The 19,481-nt window shown below is 40.7% G+C and overlaps 1 protein-coding gene across 1 annotated transcript in view; it reads left to right on the top strand.

Annotated features, from left to right (window-relative positions):
- SNTG2 (syntrophin gamma 2) overlaps positions 1–19,481 on the top strand; it is a 262,480-nt gene that overhangs the window by 221,203 nt on the left and 21,796 nt on the right. The window contains exons 15-16 of the mRNA XM_089776922.1: positions 7,625–7,717; positions 14,461–14,571. Coding sequence (XP_089633048.1) covers positions 7,625–7,717; positions 14,461–14,571 — 204 coding nt within the window. The remainder of the gene's footprint in view (positions 1–7,624; positions 7,718–14,460; positions 14,572–19,481) is intronic.

Raw genomic sequence — 19,481 nt, 5'->3', positions numbered from 1 at the left:
TCATTTTATTTCATAGATTATAATATTGTCCACTTTTTAATGGTTATTCTAAAAAGTACATTTCCAAAATATGGTTGGTGTAACATTTGTATTAGTTCAGAATGATTAATGCAACAGTAATATTTTTATCTTCTATTTTGACTGATGTAAAGCACTGAAAAGTAAGATTCCTCCTATTGAATTATAAAGTATGAAGCTGTGTTAAGATTAAATGTATATATTATATATTGAATCAATACCACGAAAATATCATTGTGATAGTTATAAGTGGAAGGTAATCCTCCCTCACATACATTCAAGTATAAGAATTAACGAACTGAGCCAGTGTTTCAGGTAGGATGTGGAAATAACATGCTTGGTAGCACATTGGTAATCAGAGCACTAAATAGAGTTCTGCAGGTCAATTCTATTAAAATGAATCTATACAACAGCACTTTTCTCAATGTATTTTTTACTCTTACATGAACGATATCACTGAATTTCATTTTGTTCATGGGAGATTTTATTTTGCAAAGAAAATCTTAGAGTATGAAATACAGTGAACTCTCTGATGCCGTCTGCAACTGTTCTTCATGAATGTAATTTTCTTTTTCACTATAAATTCTGCATACTCAGCTATGATTCTGCATGATAACTCCAAAATGGCAAACAATATTAGTAAAGATAAATGTTAAATAATATTTTGTAAACCAGTCTATATCTGCAAGTGGTGGGAGGTAGGGGAAGGGGATTAAGAAAAACTCCTAATGCTCAAGGGCTACATTATATATCTGTATCTATTTGTCCTCTGAAAATTAGTCAGTCATCAATAAAATACTGCTATACTAATGCAGAAATTAATGCTTATAAAATCACCAAAACTTTAGATTGCTGCTAAAAATGACATCGTCAAGGACTGTTTCCAGTTATTTATAATTCAGAAGGGAAAAAAAAGTTCTGTGATAGAACCTGAAATATGAATTTTGACCATGTAACAAATTATCTAAATGTTCATGCCTGAATGGGCTAGTGAGAATTTCAGGAGCGCCGACAAGCTCTGCAGGCCCTGGGCAAGGGGAAGGGGCTCTCTCTGCACTCATGAAAGGGGCAGGGCCTTGGCTGGAAGGAGAAGCCAGCCTTCCATGCTGCTTGGAGCATGGTGTGCCCCACTCCCAGCCCTCAGAATCATCCAGAGCACACAGCACGGTACTCAAAGCAGTGATTTAAGGGCCCAAGGCTCTTGAATTATCAGGCCCCAGGAACAGCTACCCTTTTCCCTCCCACCCTGTCGGTGGGTCTAGAAGATTCCCAGTGCATCTGTCTAGTTCAGGGTCTCTGTGCACTGCATTGTTGAGAGCACCCCAGAGTTTCTAAAACAGCCTTCATATGAATTTAGTTCATTCATTTCCCTTACCTCTTATCCTGCTTGCTTTCTATACAGATTCTTGGGGTGGTTGCTAGCTGGGCTGGGTTTTCTACAGGTCTCCTTGGAAGAATGTCAAAGGCTATTTAATCACACTTTCAAATTAAGGCTCAGATTTTTGCCCCATGGATTTTACATTGAGGAGAGGTGATCTGGCTGGGTGGTATGAAGTGCTGCACTAAGATTCTGAATCTGCAAGAGCAAAATGTATGTCGAACCATTAAAGTTAAAGGCCAGAGGGGACCATCAGATCATCTAGTCCTGTGGTTCTCAACTGGTGGTCCATGGTGATTTTTTCAGTGGTCCACAGGAACATTGTCCAAAGTCACACGGCGTGAGCAGGCACCAAAAACCTGTTAGTGAGAAATAAATTTCAAACCAAAATGTTCGTTGTCTGTTCTTTTTCATCATGTCTCAAAAAGGAGGTGGTCCATGACATTTTTTTTAATTGGCCTGGTGGTCCGTGAACTGAAACGAGTTGAAAACCACTGATCTAGTCTGACCTCCTATAGACTCCAGCACACCAACACCAGGCTTGAGAAAATCTTCTATGATTCTACGAACGCCACCCAGAGCCTGCACACTAAACTCAACTGGAATTAGACTAAAGAATTACAGCTCACAGGAGACTAGACTACTATGTACCACAATCAGAGAATAGGAACAGAGGTGCTCCAGGGTCTGAGGGCTACACAGTGGCAGGGAAATGATTAATGCGATATATTCAAATAACCCTGGCAAGTGACTAGCATCCACCTACTGTAAAAAAAGGTGAACTTCTCCCCAGCCAAAGTCACAGCCCATCTGAGATGGTGGAAAAATCCTTTTTAATGCTCCATATTGTTCTTCTTAGACCAATAGCATGTGAGCTAGCACCAGTCAACCAGGCACCTAAGAAAGCACAATTGCTTGGTGTTACCTGAGAGCCTTATGTCAAAACTTCCCAAAGCCCCATCTCTAGTAGGACTGCCAACTATGACTGAAGCTATCCCAGGAGATTTCTCCACATTTCTCCCCCCTCCATATGATATAATGTCATTTTTTTAAAATAGGGTGACCACATTTCCCTATGCTGAATATAGGACTCCTGGTAAAATTACTCATATCCAAGCAAGTTCAGTGGTAATCAATCAGAACTACGCAGTACAAAAAAGTTTAAATTCACATCGGGTTGACTGAGCCCCTGTTAAAAAAAATACTGCATAGTTGGAGTCTTTTGATTTACCTTCGTAACGTTCAGATTTGTAGGTGGCGAGGTGACACACATACACATTCCCATACACCTCTCTCACAGGAATGGGGGTGACTGTAAAGACAGTGGTAAGCAATTCTACCTGGGGACCTACAGGGTCAGGGTGCAAACAGGCTGGGAATAGCTTCCTCCCAACCACTCAAAGATACGCTTAGCGAAGTTTTCCCAAATCAGCACTATGTGAAGCTATGGCAAATACAGGGCTTGGATCCTCCTAGCCAGCACCTTAGGGGAATTGGTTTTGAACTTTCCCTGGGTTCCAGCTTAATCAGAGGTAGCGGGGGAAGGAAGGAGCCTGCCAGCCTGGCTGTTGATGATCTGAATGATCTGACTAGGGCTGGTTCTCCTCACAGGTCTGGGAGCAGGACATACCCCGCTGCAGGGGATATGGAGGAGCAGTGGGGCTTTGAGGGGTGTGAGAGGCACAGCAGGGAGAGGACAATGACAGGGGAAGCATATGAAAGATCTATTTATAGGCAACAGAGGTGACACACAACCAGCCATGGCCTGCCTTGCACCACAGCCACCACAGCAGCCAGTGCTGGCTGGAAACAGAGCAGGCAGGGGGTAAGTCTGCTGACCAAGAGCTGGCACACAGCAGGGACCAAAAGGCAGAGTGGCCAACCCCGCACACTGCAGCTTTTCTCAATCACTAGCCTTCCACATACATACCCATCATCACCCACTGGATCCCTCCACTCACCACTGGTGGGAGATTAGCTTGCGAGCTGGGATTCAGCCAACAGTAGGACCCACCAGTACCGATGGAAGTGGTGAGACAGAAAATATGGGACAATTTGCCCATTTTTAAAAACAAGTAGGAGCACCTCAATGAGGGCTTAAAAACAGGACATCTGATCACCTTATCTTAAAATATCCTGTTAAAATCTACCAGATTGCTTTGAATTGTCATGGGAAATCTGTGCCAATTCTAGGGAAACTCCTGGCCAATGCTGTGCTTTCATATATTTGTCCCTGCCTCTGTAATTTCCACACCATTTCATCTGGTGAAGTGGGTTTTACACATGAAAGTTTGTGTCCTAACAAATCTTTTCATCTCCAAGTTGAAAGACTTGCTCCTCCTTGCTCCAGCAAAATGTTTAAGTTGCATGAGTAGCATCACACAGAAACTCCATGGCAGAGGCAGAAATTGAATCCAGTTCTCCAGCATTCAAGTAGAACCAGTGCTTTTTTTGTGATGGTACTGCCCGGTATTCAGTAGTAGCACTCCACTGCACCTCTGTATGCAAATGTCCTACCCTCCCCCCAGCTTTTTTTTTTTTTTTTTTTTTTGGCTCAACAATTTTACCCCTGGAGTACTGGCACCTTTTTTTTTAATACAAAAAAAGCACTGAATAGAACCATCCTTTCTCATCTGACAATCCCCTGCCTTCTTCACTATACATCCAGCAGCTTCTGCAACAAATGAAGCAGTGGTTCTACAGATAAGAGCTTCATTCAAAGCACAGCCTAGATTTATTCCTTAACCAGCTCCATTCTATCCACTGAATGTTTGGTCCTGTTGGAAAAATACTGTCATAGTAGTAGTGTGATCACTATGGATTACATTTCCATGTTGGTGATTGCTATAGTCATCCAGAGGGATGTGTTGTATCCTTCCTGACATGGGAGTCTATCTATTGACTTTGATTTTTATCTGCTTCGGTTTAACTATCCAATGTTCAGATACTTACTGATGCTCTGTCTCTCACCCCCCTCTTTTTTTTCCATCCCCCCTCCGCTTCCCCTCTCCTATTTATTTCGGGTGTACACATCCCAAACTCATAATTCCAGTCATCAGAAGAAGTGGGCTGTGCCCACGAAAGCCTGTAATAACATCTACATGTTTTGTTAGTCTATAAAGTGCTACCAGACCATGTGTTGTTTATAAAGGGATGTGGTTGTCACAGTCATGGCTGGAAAGGGATGATGGTCTGTGCTTTGGTGAATGGTCTTCTCGATGATCTCTACTAATATTTCCACTCTAATTCATCTGATGAAGTGGTTTTAACATGAAAGCTCATGATATATTAGGTAGCCTCTTCGGTGCCACAGGACTGCTCATTGTTTCTATTAATACCTGATCCACATAATGAAAGTGTTTGATAACTTCCAACCAGTGTTATCTCTAAGCTGCATGGCAGCACAGCTTTACAGGTGATGTAATCAGCCCCACCCATTCAGTGAGCTCACTGCACTGAGCACAGAGTCTCTGACTGGGCAGGGTTGATTAATCACCTGTTAAGCTGTGCTGCCCCCCATTTTAGAGTAAACACTGCTTCCAACCAAAGGGTATGCCTAGACTGCATCCCTCTGTCGGCAGAGGGCTGCAGATTAGGCAGGTTGACATAGCAAACGAGGCAGGGATTTAAATATCTCACGCCTAATTTTCATAAAAATGGCCGCTGCGTTTTGCCGACTCAGCACTTTGTCAGCAAAAACGGCTGTCTAGAGTGGGATCTGTCGAGAAAGAAAGCCTTTTTTGACAGATCCCTTATGCCTCCTGCAAGATTCCCCCTCTAGACTGCCGTTTTTGCCATTTTATGCAAATTAAGCATGGGACATTTAAATCCCTACCTCATTTGCATTGTCGACCTGCCTAATCTGTATCCCTCTGTCAACAGAGGAATGTAGTCTAGACATACCCAAAGGCTTTTGAAAGATTATTCAAATTCTAAATAACTGAGCATTTGCAATGTGTAGCCTGTCAGGTGGAGCATCAACTTTCTCCCATAATAGCTAAGCCCAATGTATTTCCATTAAAAGATGTTTTCTGTGAAAGACTATGTCAAATCTTTCAAGAAGGTTGCTCCTGATTATATATATCTGTGATGTAGAATGTATCAAAATGATAAAATAATACATTTTGTCTTTTGTTTATTTTGTTTTGTATTTTAGTTTGCAGGTCATTTGCAAACCAGTTTTGTTATTTGCCTAAATATTTCATATTCACCAACAATTTCAGGTTAATTATTTGTGAATTACTTACTTTTAGCATTCATAGTTTGTGGCCCTGGGATTGGTTAGGCATGTGCTGTTTTTTCTGCTTCCTAATTTACAAAAAAACAAATGTTAGAAAGTTAAGCAAGTGATTAAGTGCTTTGCTGAATCAGATCTTGAATGACTGAATTTATTCAGTAGGAAAATTATGTATAACAAATGGTAAATAACAATTCATGACATTTTATAATGAATATGTGAAATCCTGGATACTCATAAACACATTAATAATTTAATGGCAGTCACTGGAATAGTCTTGCCAATAGTATGATCCACAAACAGTCGCAAATCAAAATTCAACTGCGTATTCACAAATCTTTTTTCCAATTATTCAACAAGTTCTAGTACTCATCGATGAATTATATCAACTATACAATAAAATGTAGCTACATAAAATGTCAATGTTGTAGCTCAGTTGAAGTTCCTTTTATGATAGAATATCACTAAGTTTAACAAAAATGCATGGTGATCATAACAAGAATTTTTAAAATATTGGAATGAGAACCTTCAAAAGCAGTAAGGAAACTTCTAGAATAAGTCAAAATGTCTGTTTTTAATATCTCAAGCTTTGCTACTTTTTTAAAAATAATACTAAAAGATCAACCTTATCTATAGAATTTTATTAATTTATCAATATCCTACAAAGCATTCATTTGTTAGAACCTCCATTTTGAACCTCTGGCATTTCAAAAGATTACCCAGATATGACATTTTAAATAAACAAATCTCTCAATATCAGATGATATTGCAGTTTGAAATGTTACTATGAGAACAAGGTATTGTTCCCTTGAAAAACTCAAGCTTTTAACAAATCAATATTAAATATTTTGGAAAGTGCTTTGTAAATGAACGGTTTGGGGATCATGAGAAAGACTGGTAGCTCTGTACAGTAAAGTGAGTGGGATTTTTGCTGTTGATATCAATGTTTGAATGTTGAGTCAAGATTCTTTATAAAATTTTAAGTCAGGAATTCTTAAATTAAACTCAAACTTTCTTTTTAACCTAAAAAAAGAGAGAAAAGAATTAACATTCTTATGTCAGTGATACAAGATAGCAATATTAGTTAATTAGTGTACTAATAGCAACTGGTGTTGTGATGGCAGCTGACCATAGTTCTACAAGGCCTTAAAGAATTCTTGCAAACTCCAGCTAGGGTGCATCTACACAGCAGGGCTTAACTCAAAATAAGCTATGCAAATGGAGCTAAGTCAATTGCATAGCTTATTTTGAAATGGCTTATTTCAAGTTTTGGTGCTGTATACACAGCACTTATTTTGAAATAGAGCACTCTTTCTCCCACTTCCCGTACTCTTCATAAATGAGGGTTACAGGAGTCAGAGTAAGAAGTCCTCCAGCTTGACATTATTTCGACATTATGTTGAAATAATTGCCTGCTTTGTAGATGTGGACTATGTTATTTCAAAATAAAGCTATTTATTTCAAAAGAATGTTGCTGTATAGACATAGCCCAGCAATTTTTTTTACAAAAGTTTAGTGAACAGAAGAGTGAAGCCAACGGCTACTGATTTCATAGTTAGATGGCTATTTCATTGTGCTTCATTGTTACACAAAGTTTGTAAAAACTACGCGAGAACCAGTTTTTATATATTTAATTTAGCCTTTTGAGTCAATCCTAAGTAATATTCCAAAAATCTCTCACTGAGATGATTTTACAAATTTTTTTTTTTAAAGAATGCTTAGTGTTTCATTTTTAGTGGACTAGCAGAGGTCAGATCTGGCCAGGTTCTAAAGAGCTGCTTTTTTTTCAACTAAGTTAACAGAATTCTGATACTATATTGTAAATATATATTATTTTAAAATAATTTAGTGTTTTTATTGATAGACTGCTATAATTCTATCCTATTGTTATGGAATTAGTGCTTTGTCACAAACAGAAAATAAGATTTAATGTTATTAGATAAAAATAACAATGATAATAAAACTGTTTTTTCAATATTAATATTTTTCAGTCTAAAACATATATGTGCAGCTGGCAAGGAGTAGCCCTGTGTTTCACAGTTGACTTTGCCTTGGGATTCACCTGTTTTGACAGTAAAACAAAGGTAAGAGGAAAAGGGCTTAAAACATAGTCTGTTCTATTCTACTATCAATGAGCTTGGTTTTATTAATATTTTATAACAGATTCTGTATCTGCTGCACGGTTGGTTGTAATTCAGTGAGAAACAAAGTAATCCCTATAAATGTGAAGTATGGAGAGCATTTTGGGATCCGTTGGATGAATAACTGAATAAATAAAATATATATTTATAGTTTTAAAAATAATAACCTTAGCCTTTGTTTGCCTAGAGGTTTTGATCCCAAAGCACATTACAAAATCTGTTGATATGGTCCCACTGAAATGCACACACTCAGGCCCACCGATGGGAGGTCGGGAGGGCAAAGGAGACAATTACCCCAGGGCACGGTGATTCTAAAATACCTGGGGCGCCCACCCACCAGAGCCCCAAGCCCTTTAAATTGCAGCTAGAGTGCTGTGTGGTACACTTTGAGCAACACTGAATACTGCGGGGGAGGGGAGGAGGAAGAGGGCACATGGCACTCTCCCCGTGTTAGGTTTTCTAAAGTGTATAGAAAAGGGAGCTGGCAGTGTCAGGCCCCTGTCTACTGAACCTGCAGGAGAGGAGGAATCTATAAACTCCATCTAAAGATGATGCAAAGCCAGCAAGATGTTCCACAATTCAACTGAAATGTAATGTGAGCCTTTTGGTATTTTGTGAGTGAACTCCTGAGCTTAGATAAATTGGTGTGAGTCAACTATGTTAATTTACACTCGGTGAGGATCCATGTTTCTAGCAGCACAGTAAATCCATCTACCGTATAAATAAATAAATAAGACAGTCACCTCTTAGTCTTAACACTGGGGCTTGTTCTCAGAACAGAGCTATATTTTTTAACATGTGTGAAGGAAGTTAATCAAACCATTTTGGATTATTTTTACAAGGTGTATCTGTAATTTGAATGTGGTATTACTTAAAGGCATTATGACTGGGATCTGTTCTCATTGATGCTGGTGTAAATATGGAATAATTCCATTCCACGTGCAGTATCCTTTACTGCAATGTAAAATTTAAAGAGCTGTAAATTCACATTTCTTTTTTTTAAAGGGTATTAGTATTAGTTACATTACCTTGGCCTTCTCAAATACATTGTATATATCTTCCTCCTTTCTGCAGTTTCAGCTGGCTATGGATTTTTATATACCGTATTTTCCGGCGTATAAGGCTACTGGGCGTATAAGACGACCCCCTAATTTTTTAGTTAAAAGATAGGGTTTCGTCTTATACCCCAGCGCCCCTCCGCCTCCCCGGCTTTGCTCCCGGTGTCCCTGGTCTGCTGGAGACGGTCCCCAGCAGACCAGGGACACCGGGAGCAAAGCCTCTGAGGACGCCCCGGCAGCGGGACAGCCCCGGTGTGCCTGGGCTGCCCTGCCGCCGGCTTCCCCCGAGGCTTTGCAAAGCCGCGGAGGGGCCTTGCCGCCGGCTTCCCCCGAGGCTTTGCAAAGCCACAAAGCTGTATACCCGGCGTATAAGACGACCCCCGATTTTTGGGGGATGTTTTTTAACATCAAAAGTCATCTTATACGCCAGAATATACGGTACTTCTTATGCTAAATAGTTGTCATAGTATTGTTGTATACGTTCAAACAGATTCTGCTTCTTCTGCAAAATGGGTTGCAAGTCAGTGAGAAATAGAGAAATCCCTGTAAAAGTTTGGAGAACATTTCGGGATCTGATGGATGAATATCAAATAAATAAAATATAAATGTATAGTTTTAAAAAATAATAACCTTAATCTTTGTTTGCCTGTCCTATATTCTGAAATGGAATACTAGTGTGAAATGAAAAATAAATGTCTCCTTGAAGAAGTCTACCCAGCGCATTATTAACAGGAAAAGTCACTTGGAGGAAATGGTGACACATGGCTCTATTTCTCTGTTAAGTTTCAATGAGTTTTCATATAACTATTACTGTCAATGGAGAGTTGTCCACAGATTTCACAAAAGACTTTTTAAAAATAGATTAATTTAAAGTAGAGAGCTGCAAATTTGATACAGAAAAATGGCTGATCTAATATCAAATTGTGTTTTCAGGAGCAAAAAGGGAAACATTAACTTAATCAATGTTTAATGGCATATCAGAGTATCAGATCAATATATGCTACCCTGACTAATTCAATTTATTCAAGAGCAAGTGCTGCAGGAGAATGCTGAACCTCAACAGTAATTTCGCATTGACACACTAAAAGAAAATACAAGACTCTTACGACAATAAGAGAAAATAGAGGGCATAGTCATGTTGTCTGCATACAAATCTCTGCAGAAGGCATTTAGATCCACAGTTCTGTTTCGGCCTTGAGCATTGTTCATAAGTGTTCTGTGGACTTGGGCTGAGGCCTTTTGCACAGTCATCTCTATCCTTTAAAAAGTGCCATCTTTCCCTACAGCCTTTGTTCTCTTCAGAGACACTTATCTCATCAACCCAGTCATCTTTCATGAGGGGAGCCCTAACAGGCCCATCAACAGGAATTCTGGACCCCAGGACAAGATCTCAGTGGGCTTCCTATCCTCCTCCCTCAGAGGAAGCCACAAGCCACACCCCTCCCCACACAGAGAAACCCCAAGCACCATCGCTCAATTAGAAGACCCTCCGGTTGGTCACAGCCCTATCCTCTATTTTCCTGAGGGTGTTCCTCCCACCTTCCTTCTCCTCTCTGCCCCCCATGGTACTGTGTGCAGCTCAACTCAGTTCCTTCTCTGCCCTTCCCTTCCCCCCGCAGCCGCTCCCAGCCCATCTGTGCCCCAGCAGCCCTTTGTTCAGCTCGGCTCCTTCCCCCTCTAATCTCCAGCCCAGATCTGCCCGCAATGGTTGGTCCTGTGCGCCTTCTGCTTGGCTCTTTTCTCCCAGCTGCCCCTCCCTACCTCTGCCTGTACCCCTCTGCTCTTCCCTTCCTCTGCCCTCACTCCTTGAAGTTCCATGCTGGCTCTACTCTCAAAGCTCAGCGCCCTCCTTCTCTTCCTGTCTGGCTCCCCACTCCTTTTTCCAGCCCAGCTCATGCCTTCCTGTTCACTCACAGGATTACAAAGTGGCATTGATTGTTGCCACCCCTAGGATAGCTCTTCTCCTTGGCTCTGCCTTCCCAGCACAGCTGGGGGCTGCTGTCCTGACTCACCCTGTGGCCACCCAGGGGCTCTCCTGCCCCAGTACTTTTGCACAGAGTTCACCACCTGCCAGGAGACCTGTTCTGCAGTCTGCTGTGGGTGCTGTGACCCAGGAACGCATGTGTAGGGGCCCTGCATCCCTCCCAGGCAATATAAAAGGGCCCGGGTTTCCCAGCCACCGCTACTGTGGTAGTGACCCACAGGACCCAGGGCCCCTTTAAATCACCCAGGCCTCTGGGTAATTGCCTCTTTGTCCTCCCACCCCCGTTGGTGGGCCTGGGCCCTGAAACATCCTCCGCCGGGTTGTCATAGACATTTCTTCAGCTTCAGGAAAAGGAAATATGACAGGAAAAGACCATTGCTCCCCATTCCTGTCCAGTGCTCTCTAGAGCTAGGACAGTGGAGGAAAGAAGCAGCATTTCTTTGCCCACCATTACTGATTTTGCTGAGGCAGCCCTGGATAGCAGCAATTAAATTGTAGCATGAGAGTTTCAAAACATATTCCAGTTGTCCAGCTACTTTGTACAATGGCTTAAGAACCTCCCCTAATATATGCTTTACAGTATTTGATTCTCTAGCTAAGTTGTTAGGAAATCTGAGGCTCTATATAGTGCTTGATCAGCTGAGCTGGCAGGTAGAGGAGAGAATTAGGATTTTCCTGTCTTTTCTCAACACTTTTCTGATTGAGTCCTTATGTAGTACCCTTCCAGGCCCATGTAAAGAAGTGGAGACCATACAAGCCATGTGCAAGCCACCAGATCCTCCCACAATATAGATAAGTGAGGTATACTTTGTTTTTCAGTTGGCCTTTGACCAACTGGATAGTTAATGACTAACTGGATAGCTAAACTTGGTCCATCTCTGGGAGGAGCTCAAGATATAGATTGACCAGTGCAAATCTCATACTACCCTGAAGCCAAAAAACATGGCAGTATCTTTTTCCCATTCCTCCTTTCCTATATCTCTTCCTCTAGTTAAAAAAAATAAAGTAATGTAACTAACAAAGTTGTGCCAATTCTTCATTGGGTTGATTTGCCTGTGTGCTGTATTCTTATCCCCTACCCTTTGTCAGTTTTGTCTTTATATTATGAGCCTTTCAGAATTATGTCTCTTTCTATGTTTGTACAGCACCAGGCATGCTGCAGCTTCAGGACTGATTGGAGCATTTTGGCACTAAAATAATGTAGTATTTCATCATCAGAATATGATGGAATATGAGGACTCATGTCATAATGAATAACAAAGTCAAGCAATTATTTCTTTAATTTATTCAAGGGAAGCAGAGACCTTGCTGTCTTGTAAGCAATAATAATCTAAATAACAAATAACACTCCTCTTCTTGATTTATTAACCACATGTATCAAGCATCCAGTTTGCATGGAACAGTTCAAAGCTCCCCAGTACTTCCAGCTTCATGGTGAGTGAAAATAAACCTCTCCCCAGAACATCCATCTTCAGCAGGTCTGGCCAACGAATTTGTGGGGCCCAAGGCAGCATGCTGACAGGAAGGCCTGGCTGGTGGATGTTCTAATTTAAATCAAACTCAGTTGAGGGGTTACAGCACAAGTCGCTCACTGGGCAGCACAAGTCGCTCGCTGGATATATTCCACAACACCTCTAGATTTAAGAAAAATTTCAACTAGCATCTATTTCAATGTCATCTGCCATGCTTTTACTGTTCACTATGATGTCATTATACGCTACTGTAAAACTTCCAATAAAAGCCCCCAGCATCTACTAGTACAAACTGTTCGAGACCCCGGCTTGTATTAGAGTCCAGGCATTTATTTGACAAACCTCGTGTCTATGAAAAATTTCTGGCCAGTACTCCTGGTGACTAACAGAGAAAAAGACTCGTAGTGAAGGTAAATGTTTTCCTTTAGGAGGTTATTGTATGATTTTCTGTGGCTTGAATGTGGTTGAAGAAGATTGCATCAACTGCATGTTTCAGTAAACTGTTGTAAGTTTATCCCATGTGTGAGACCCAGAGGTTCCTCTCCCCTGTTGCTGTCCCTTACATGAGAGACACACGCCCCCGTCATGTTACAGGATATGGGGAGAAGGGAATTCTCTGAATGGAGCAGGGTTTCTCTTCCACTCACTCAGACCAGAGCATCCCCCTAGGCAGGGATGATCCCACACTGGGAATCTCTTCTTCCTGGCAGGGCATCCCATTCACAGGACAGGCTCCAGGTGTGGGCAAGAGTCTGTTGTGAGCAGTCTCAGGATAGGCCAATGGCCATCTCTGTCTCTTTCCCTTTACAGAGGCGGGGGAGGAGGCTGACACATTTTATCTCTGTGATTGGCTATGCCACCCAGCCAGGTGGCTCCCAGCCAGGGCAGCGAGCATGTTGCCAGGCGGGTGGGCACAGGGCAACATGAGGCCCAGAATGTATGGGGTCTAAGGCCATGCCTAATCTTCAGAGTAAGTGGAAAATAATCTAAATTCCACCAAAGAGGACTTGACATTTCTTCCTGTCCTAATTGGAGCTGCATCCACAAAGCAGTTTCCTGGTTCAAATCAGTATTATCTTCCAAATTTTGAAAAATATTTACAGTAAAAAAGTCTGCTATTTCCAGGGGAAACATACTGATAGCCCATATGAGGGAAACATCTTGCAAAATCAGATAGTTTTTCAAAAGCTAGATTTTTTTTAAAAAAAGAACACTGCTTTTCTGACATCATTTCATTTTAAATGCCTTTCAAAGCATTCAGCTCAGAATGAGCCATATTTTCTCCTCCAGCTCTAAGGGATCAAGTCTTACCTTAACATATATAGGAATTTCCATTAATGTGACTGGATGTTACAGATACATCAGAAGGAAATTGTACTCTGATTGCTTGGTTTCATTTTTTTACTTTTCTAACTCTAATGCACAAAAAACATTTTGAGAAGTGCAGAAAATTACAGTGATTTTAACATAATTAATTTCCAAAGAACGATTTCAATGAGTCTCTCTCTGTGATTTTTTTTAAAATACCCCAGTAAACCCAGTGGTTCACTTTTAGCACAGCACCATGTATTACTATTAAGAGACCTGAGGCTGGCACACACCTTGGGGATTCTTATTTCTTGGCTTGCAAATGACTGAATAGCACACATAATAGTGCTTTGCATTTCTGTAGCACATTTCAGCTAAGATTTCAAACCACTTTGCACACATTAAAATTAAGCTTTGCAATATTGGCGTAAGATATGGAAGTATCATAACCCTCATTGTAAAACTGAGCCAAGTGAGGCTCGAGAGATTTAAGGTCTGAGTTTAAATCCTGGCCCAGTGACGTCAATGGCAAAACTTCCATTGACTTTAATTGGCACAAGATTTTATCCTAATCTCTGTATACCTTTTTATGGGTAGCCCATCTGAGCTTTCAGACTATTTCTGGCTGATTCTTTACGTTGCATGAAGGAAGTGCTAAAAATTGTATCTTTTTGCTCTGATGTACGAAGTAGAAATAATAAATTATATTTATTATGCAACCAACCTTTGGTCAAAATCTATTAATCCATCACTTATTTTTACCTTAGATTTAGCTTCTTGATGTTTCATCAAAATTTCTCAGTAATACAAAGTTCTGGGTATATCAGTATAATCTTAAAATGCTAATTAACTTATTTTTTGCAGAATGTGCTCTGGAGGTTTAAATTCTCTCAACTCAAGGGATCTTCAGATGATGGAAAAACAAAAGTAAAGCTGCTTTTTCAGAATATAGACACCAAACAAATTGAGATGAAGGTAGTTGACATATTCTCTCTCTATTTAAAAAAAAGAAATTGAATGTATATCAAAGAAATGAAAGTGCATTAAATGCTGTACATGTTTACAGTCAACAGATAAATCACCTATTATCTTTTTTGTATTCTCTAGAGGCAATGCAAGTGAAATGTCTATAGATTTATTACATCTGCTACATGGTGATTCTGTTCTTAAGATGTATTCTGAAAAAATTTGGTATATTCATTCAGAATAAGTTCTTTGAAGTACCTTCTGTTAAGTATAGTTTCCCACCAAAGATGCAATATTTTAAAATCTTGATTTTAAAAAGGATGTAAAAAATTGCAAAAATGTTTTATTTTTAAGTATTTTAATATATTTTACTAAGTGCCATGTGGTAAAATTAGACCTTTAAGCAAAAAAAGTATTTTTTCTGCTTAATTTATTTATAAACCATAATGTTACTATTATTATCTGTTTGTGGTACCTAAATAAGGGTACAGTCTTGAAAGAGTCAGAGCACTCTAACACCCATCAAATCCATTGATTTCAAAGTAATATAGAGCATGTAGCATTGTGTAGGCTCAAGTATTAAGTAGTGATAAAATACTGTTTGATTGCATAAAAACTGCTAAATGATTCACAAGCCTTTTTTTCTAAATAACTTTAAATAATACCATTAGCTTCAAAAATTCTGATCTGGGAATAAGATCCCAGTGTACTGTTGTTTACAATCAGGGTTCTGCTTTGATTCATAGACCTAGTACTTGGTATGACATTTGGATCTGGGTCATAGAATCATAGAATACTAGGACTGGAAGGGACCTCGAAAGGTCATCGAGTCCAGTCCCCTACCCTCATGGAGGGACCCAGTCCTGTCTAGACCATCCCTGATAGACATTTATCTAACCTACTCTTAAATATCTCCAGTCATGGAGATTACACAACCTCCCTAGGCAATTTATTCCAGTGTTTAACTACCCTGACAGTTAGGAACTTTTTCCTAATGTCCAACCTAAACCTCCCTTGCTGCAGTTCAAGCCCATTGCTTCTTGTTCTATCCTCAGAGGCCAGGAAGAACAATTTTTCTCCCTCCTCCTTATGACACCCTTTTAGATACCTGAAAACCGCTATCATGTCCCTCCTCAATCTTCTCTTTTTCAAACTAAACAAGCCCAATTCTTTCAGTCTCCCTTCATGGGTCATGTTCTCCAGTCCTTTAATCATTCTTGTAGCTCTTCCCTGGACCTCCTCCAATTTCTCCACATCTTTCTTGAAATGTGGTACCCAAAACTGGACACAATACTCCAACTGAGGCCTAATCAGCACAGAGTAGAGCAGAAGAATGATTCATCATGTCTTGCTCACAACATACCTGTTGTTGCATCCTAGAATCATGTTTGCTATTTCTGCAACAATGTCACACTGTTGACTCATATTTAGCTTGTTGTCCACTATAACACCAAGATTCTGTTGTACTTCTTCCAAGACAGATGCTTCCCATTTTGTATGTATGAAAAGACCAGCTTGGCTTAACAAGGAGATCTTGCATGATCTCAAAATAAAAATGGAGTCCTGTAAAAAATGGAAACTAGGACAAATAACAAAGGATGAATATAGGCAAGCAACACGGGAATGCAGGGGCAAGATTAGAAAGGCAAAGGCACAAAATGAGATCAAACTAGCTACAGGCATAAAGGGAAACAAGAAGACCTTTTATAAATACATTAGAAGCAAGAGGAAGACCAAGGACAGGGTAGGCCCACTGCTCAGTGAGGAGGGAGAAGCAGTAACTTGGAAATGGCGGAGATGCTCAATGACTTCTTTGTTTCGGTCTTCACCGAGAAGTCTGGAGGTGTGCCTAACGTAGTAAATACAAGCAGAGAGAGGGAAGTTTAGAAGATAGGATACACAAAGAACAAGTTAAAAATCACTTAGGAAAGTTAGATGTCAGCATGTCACCAGGTCCTGATGAAATGCCTCCCAGGATACTCAAGGAGCTGATAGAGGAGGTATCTGAGCCTTTAGCTATGATCTTTGAAAAATCATGGCAAACAGGAGAGATTCCAGAAGACTGGAAAAGGGCAAATATTGTGCCCATCTATAAAAAGGGGAATAAGAACAACCCAGGAAACTACAGACCGGTCAGGTTAACGTCTGTCCCAGGGAAGATAATGGAGCAGGTAATTAAGGAAATCATATGCAAACACTTGGAAGGTAATAAAGTGATAGGGAATAGCCAGCATGGGTTTGTGAAGAACAAGTCATGCCAAACTAATCTGATAGCTTTCTTTGATAGGATAATGAGATTGTGGATAAGGGAGAAGTGGTGGATGTCATATACCTAGACTTTAGTATGCATTTGATACGGTCTCGCATGATATTCTTATTGATAAACTAGGCAAATATAACTTAGATAGGGCCACAATAAGGTGGGTGCATAATTGGCTGGATAACCGTAGTCAAAGAGTTGTTGTTAACGGTGCTAAATCCTGCTGGAAAGGGATAACAAGTGGAGTTCCGCAAGGGTCTGTTTTGGGACCCGTACTGTTCAATATCTTCATCAATGATGTAGATATTGGGATAGAGAGTACACTTATTAAGTTTGCAGATGATACCAAACTGGGTGGGGTTGCAACTTCTTTGGAGGATAGGGACATAATTCAAAATGACCTTAGCAAGTTAGAGAAATGGTCAGAGGTAAACAGGATGAAGTTTAATAAAGAGAAATGCAAAGTGCTCCACTTAGGAAGGAACAATCAGTTCCATACATACAAGATGGGAAGCGACTGTCTAGGAAGGAGCATGGCGGAAAGGGATCTAGGGGTCATAGTGGACCACAAGTTGAATATGAGTCAACAGTGTGATGCTGTTGCAAAAAAAGCAAATATGATTCTAGGTTGTATCAACAGGTGTGTTGTAAGCAAAACTCGTGAAGTCATACTGCCACTCTACTCTGTACTAGTTAGGCCTCAGCTGGAGTACTGTGTCAAGTTCTGGGTACCACATTTCAAGTAAGATGTGGAGAAATTGGAAAGGGTACAGAGAAGAGCGACAAGAATGATTAAAGGTCTAGAGAACATGACCTATGAAGCCAGGCTTCATGAACTGGGCTTGTTTAGTTTGGAAAAAAGAAGATTAAGGGGGGACATGATAGCGGTTTTCAACTATCTAAAAGGGTGTCACAAGGAGGAAGGAGAAAATTTGTTCCTCTTGGTTTCTGAGGACAGGACAAGGAGTAATGGGCTTAAAGTGCAGCAAGGGAGGTTTAGATTGGACATTAGGAAAAAATTCCTAACTGTCAGGGTGGTCAAATATTGGAATAAATTGCCAAGGGAGGTGGTGGAATCTCCCTCTCTGGAGATATTTAAGAACAGGTTAGATAGACATCTGTCAGGGATGGTGTAGACCAGTGGTCTCCAACCTTTTTACACCCAAGATCATTTTTTAAGTCTCAGAACAGGTGAAGATCTACTGCCCCGCCCCTTCCTTGAAGCTCCGCCTACATTACATGAGGAAATCTAATGTAAATGTACTGTGCAGGTGCGCAGTTCAGAGAGGGCTCAAGAGCTACTCTTAGAGCCCCTGAGATCTACTGGTAGATTGCGATCTACTGGTTGGTGACCACGGGTGTAGACGGAGCTTGGTCCTGCCTTGAGGGTGGGGGGCTGGACTCGATGACCTCTTGAGGTCCCTTCCAGTCCTATGATTCTATGAAACTGATTGTTTCTTCCTAAGTGGAGCACTTTGTATTTATCTTTATTAAACTTCATCCTGTTTACCTCAGACCATTTCTCCAATTTGTCCAGATCATTTTGAATTATGACCCTATCCTCCAAAGCAGTTGCATTCCTTCCCAGCTTGGTATCATCTGCAAACTTAATAAGCAAACTTAATAAGCATATGCCAATATTTAAATCATTAATGAAGATATTGAACAGAACCAGTCCCAAAATAGACCCCTACGGAACCCCACTTGTTATACCTTTCCAGCAGGATTGTGAATTGTTAATAACAGTTCTCCAGTCTGAGGAGTTTGATCCAGCCAAAGTCTGAGGGTTTATCAAGTTGCCTGTGCTGAGTTGGAATGGGAGAAAGCTCTTCACTGAGGTTAAGGTCACAAGCAGTATAGACGAGATTGGTGAGTGGCAGAGTGAAAATACAGAGAGACAAGTTGCGTGAGGTAATACCTTCCATTGGGCCAACTGTTGTTGATGAAAGAGATGAGCTTGCAAGCCACACAGAATTGTTTTTCTACTCAAGGAAAGGTACTCTCAGCACCCAAACAAAATGTGAGGTGGAACAGATTTTTTAGCATAAGTAGTTAGCAAATAATATAAAGGATCATTTAAGGTAGAGTGCCTATTAATACTTCTGCAGTCATAAGACAAAAAGAGAACATAAATACATAACAACAGTCATACCTGGGTTAGACAAAAGGTCCATCTAGCCCAGTATCCTGTCTTCTGACAGTGACCAATGTCAGATGCCCCAGAGGAAGGAAACAGAACAGGAAATCAAGTGATCCCTCTCCTGTCATCCATTTCCCAGCCTCTGACAAACACTGAGGCACTCCGCTAGAAACCAACCGCCATCCTGACATCAAGCCATTGATCACTATCCGCTGGGCTCGGCCTTCTATCCATCTTTCTATCCATCATACCGTCCATTTATCCAATCCACATTCCCTTAACTTGCTGGCAAGAATATTGTGGGAGACCGTTTCAAAAGCCTTGCTAAAGTCAAGGTATATAACATCCACTGACTTTCCCATGTCCACTGAGCCAGTTACCTCATCATAGAAGCTAATCAGATTGGTCAGGCACGACTTGCCCTTTGTGAATCCATGCTGACTATTCCTATCACTTTCCTCTCATCCAAGTGCCTCAAAATGGATTCCTTAAGGATCCCTTCCATGATTTTCCCAAGAA

Source organism: Pelodiscus sinensis, chromosome 3 (assembly GCF_052426305.1).
Source record: "Pelodiscus sinensis isolate ZL-2025 chromosome 3, ASM5242630v1, whole genome shotgun sequence".
NCBI lineage: Eukaryota > Metazoa > Chordata > Testudines > Trionychidae > Pelodiscus > Pelodiscus sinensis.
The sequence above is the reverse complement of the archived record's forward strand: the minus strand, read 5'-3'. Positions and strand labels throughout refer to the sequence as shown.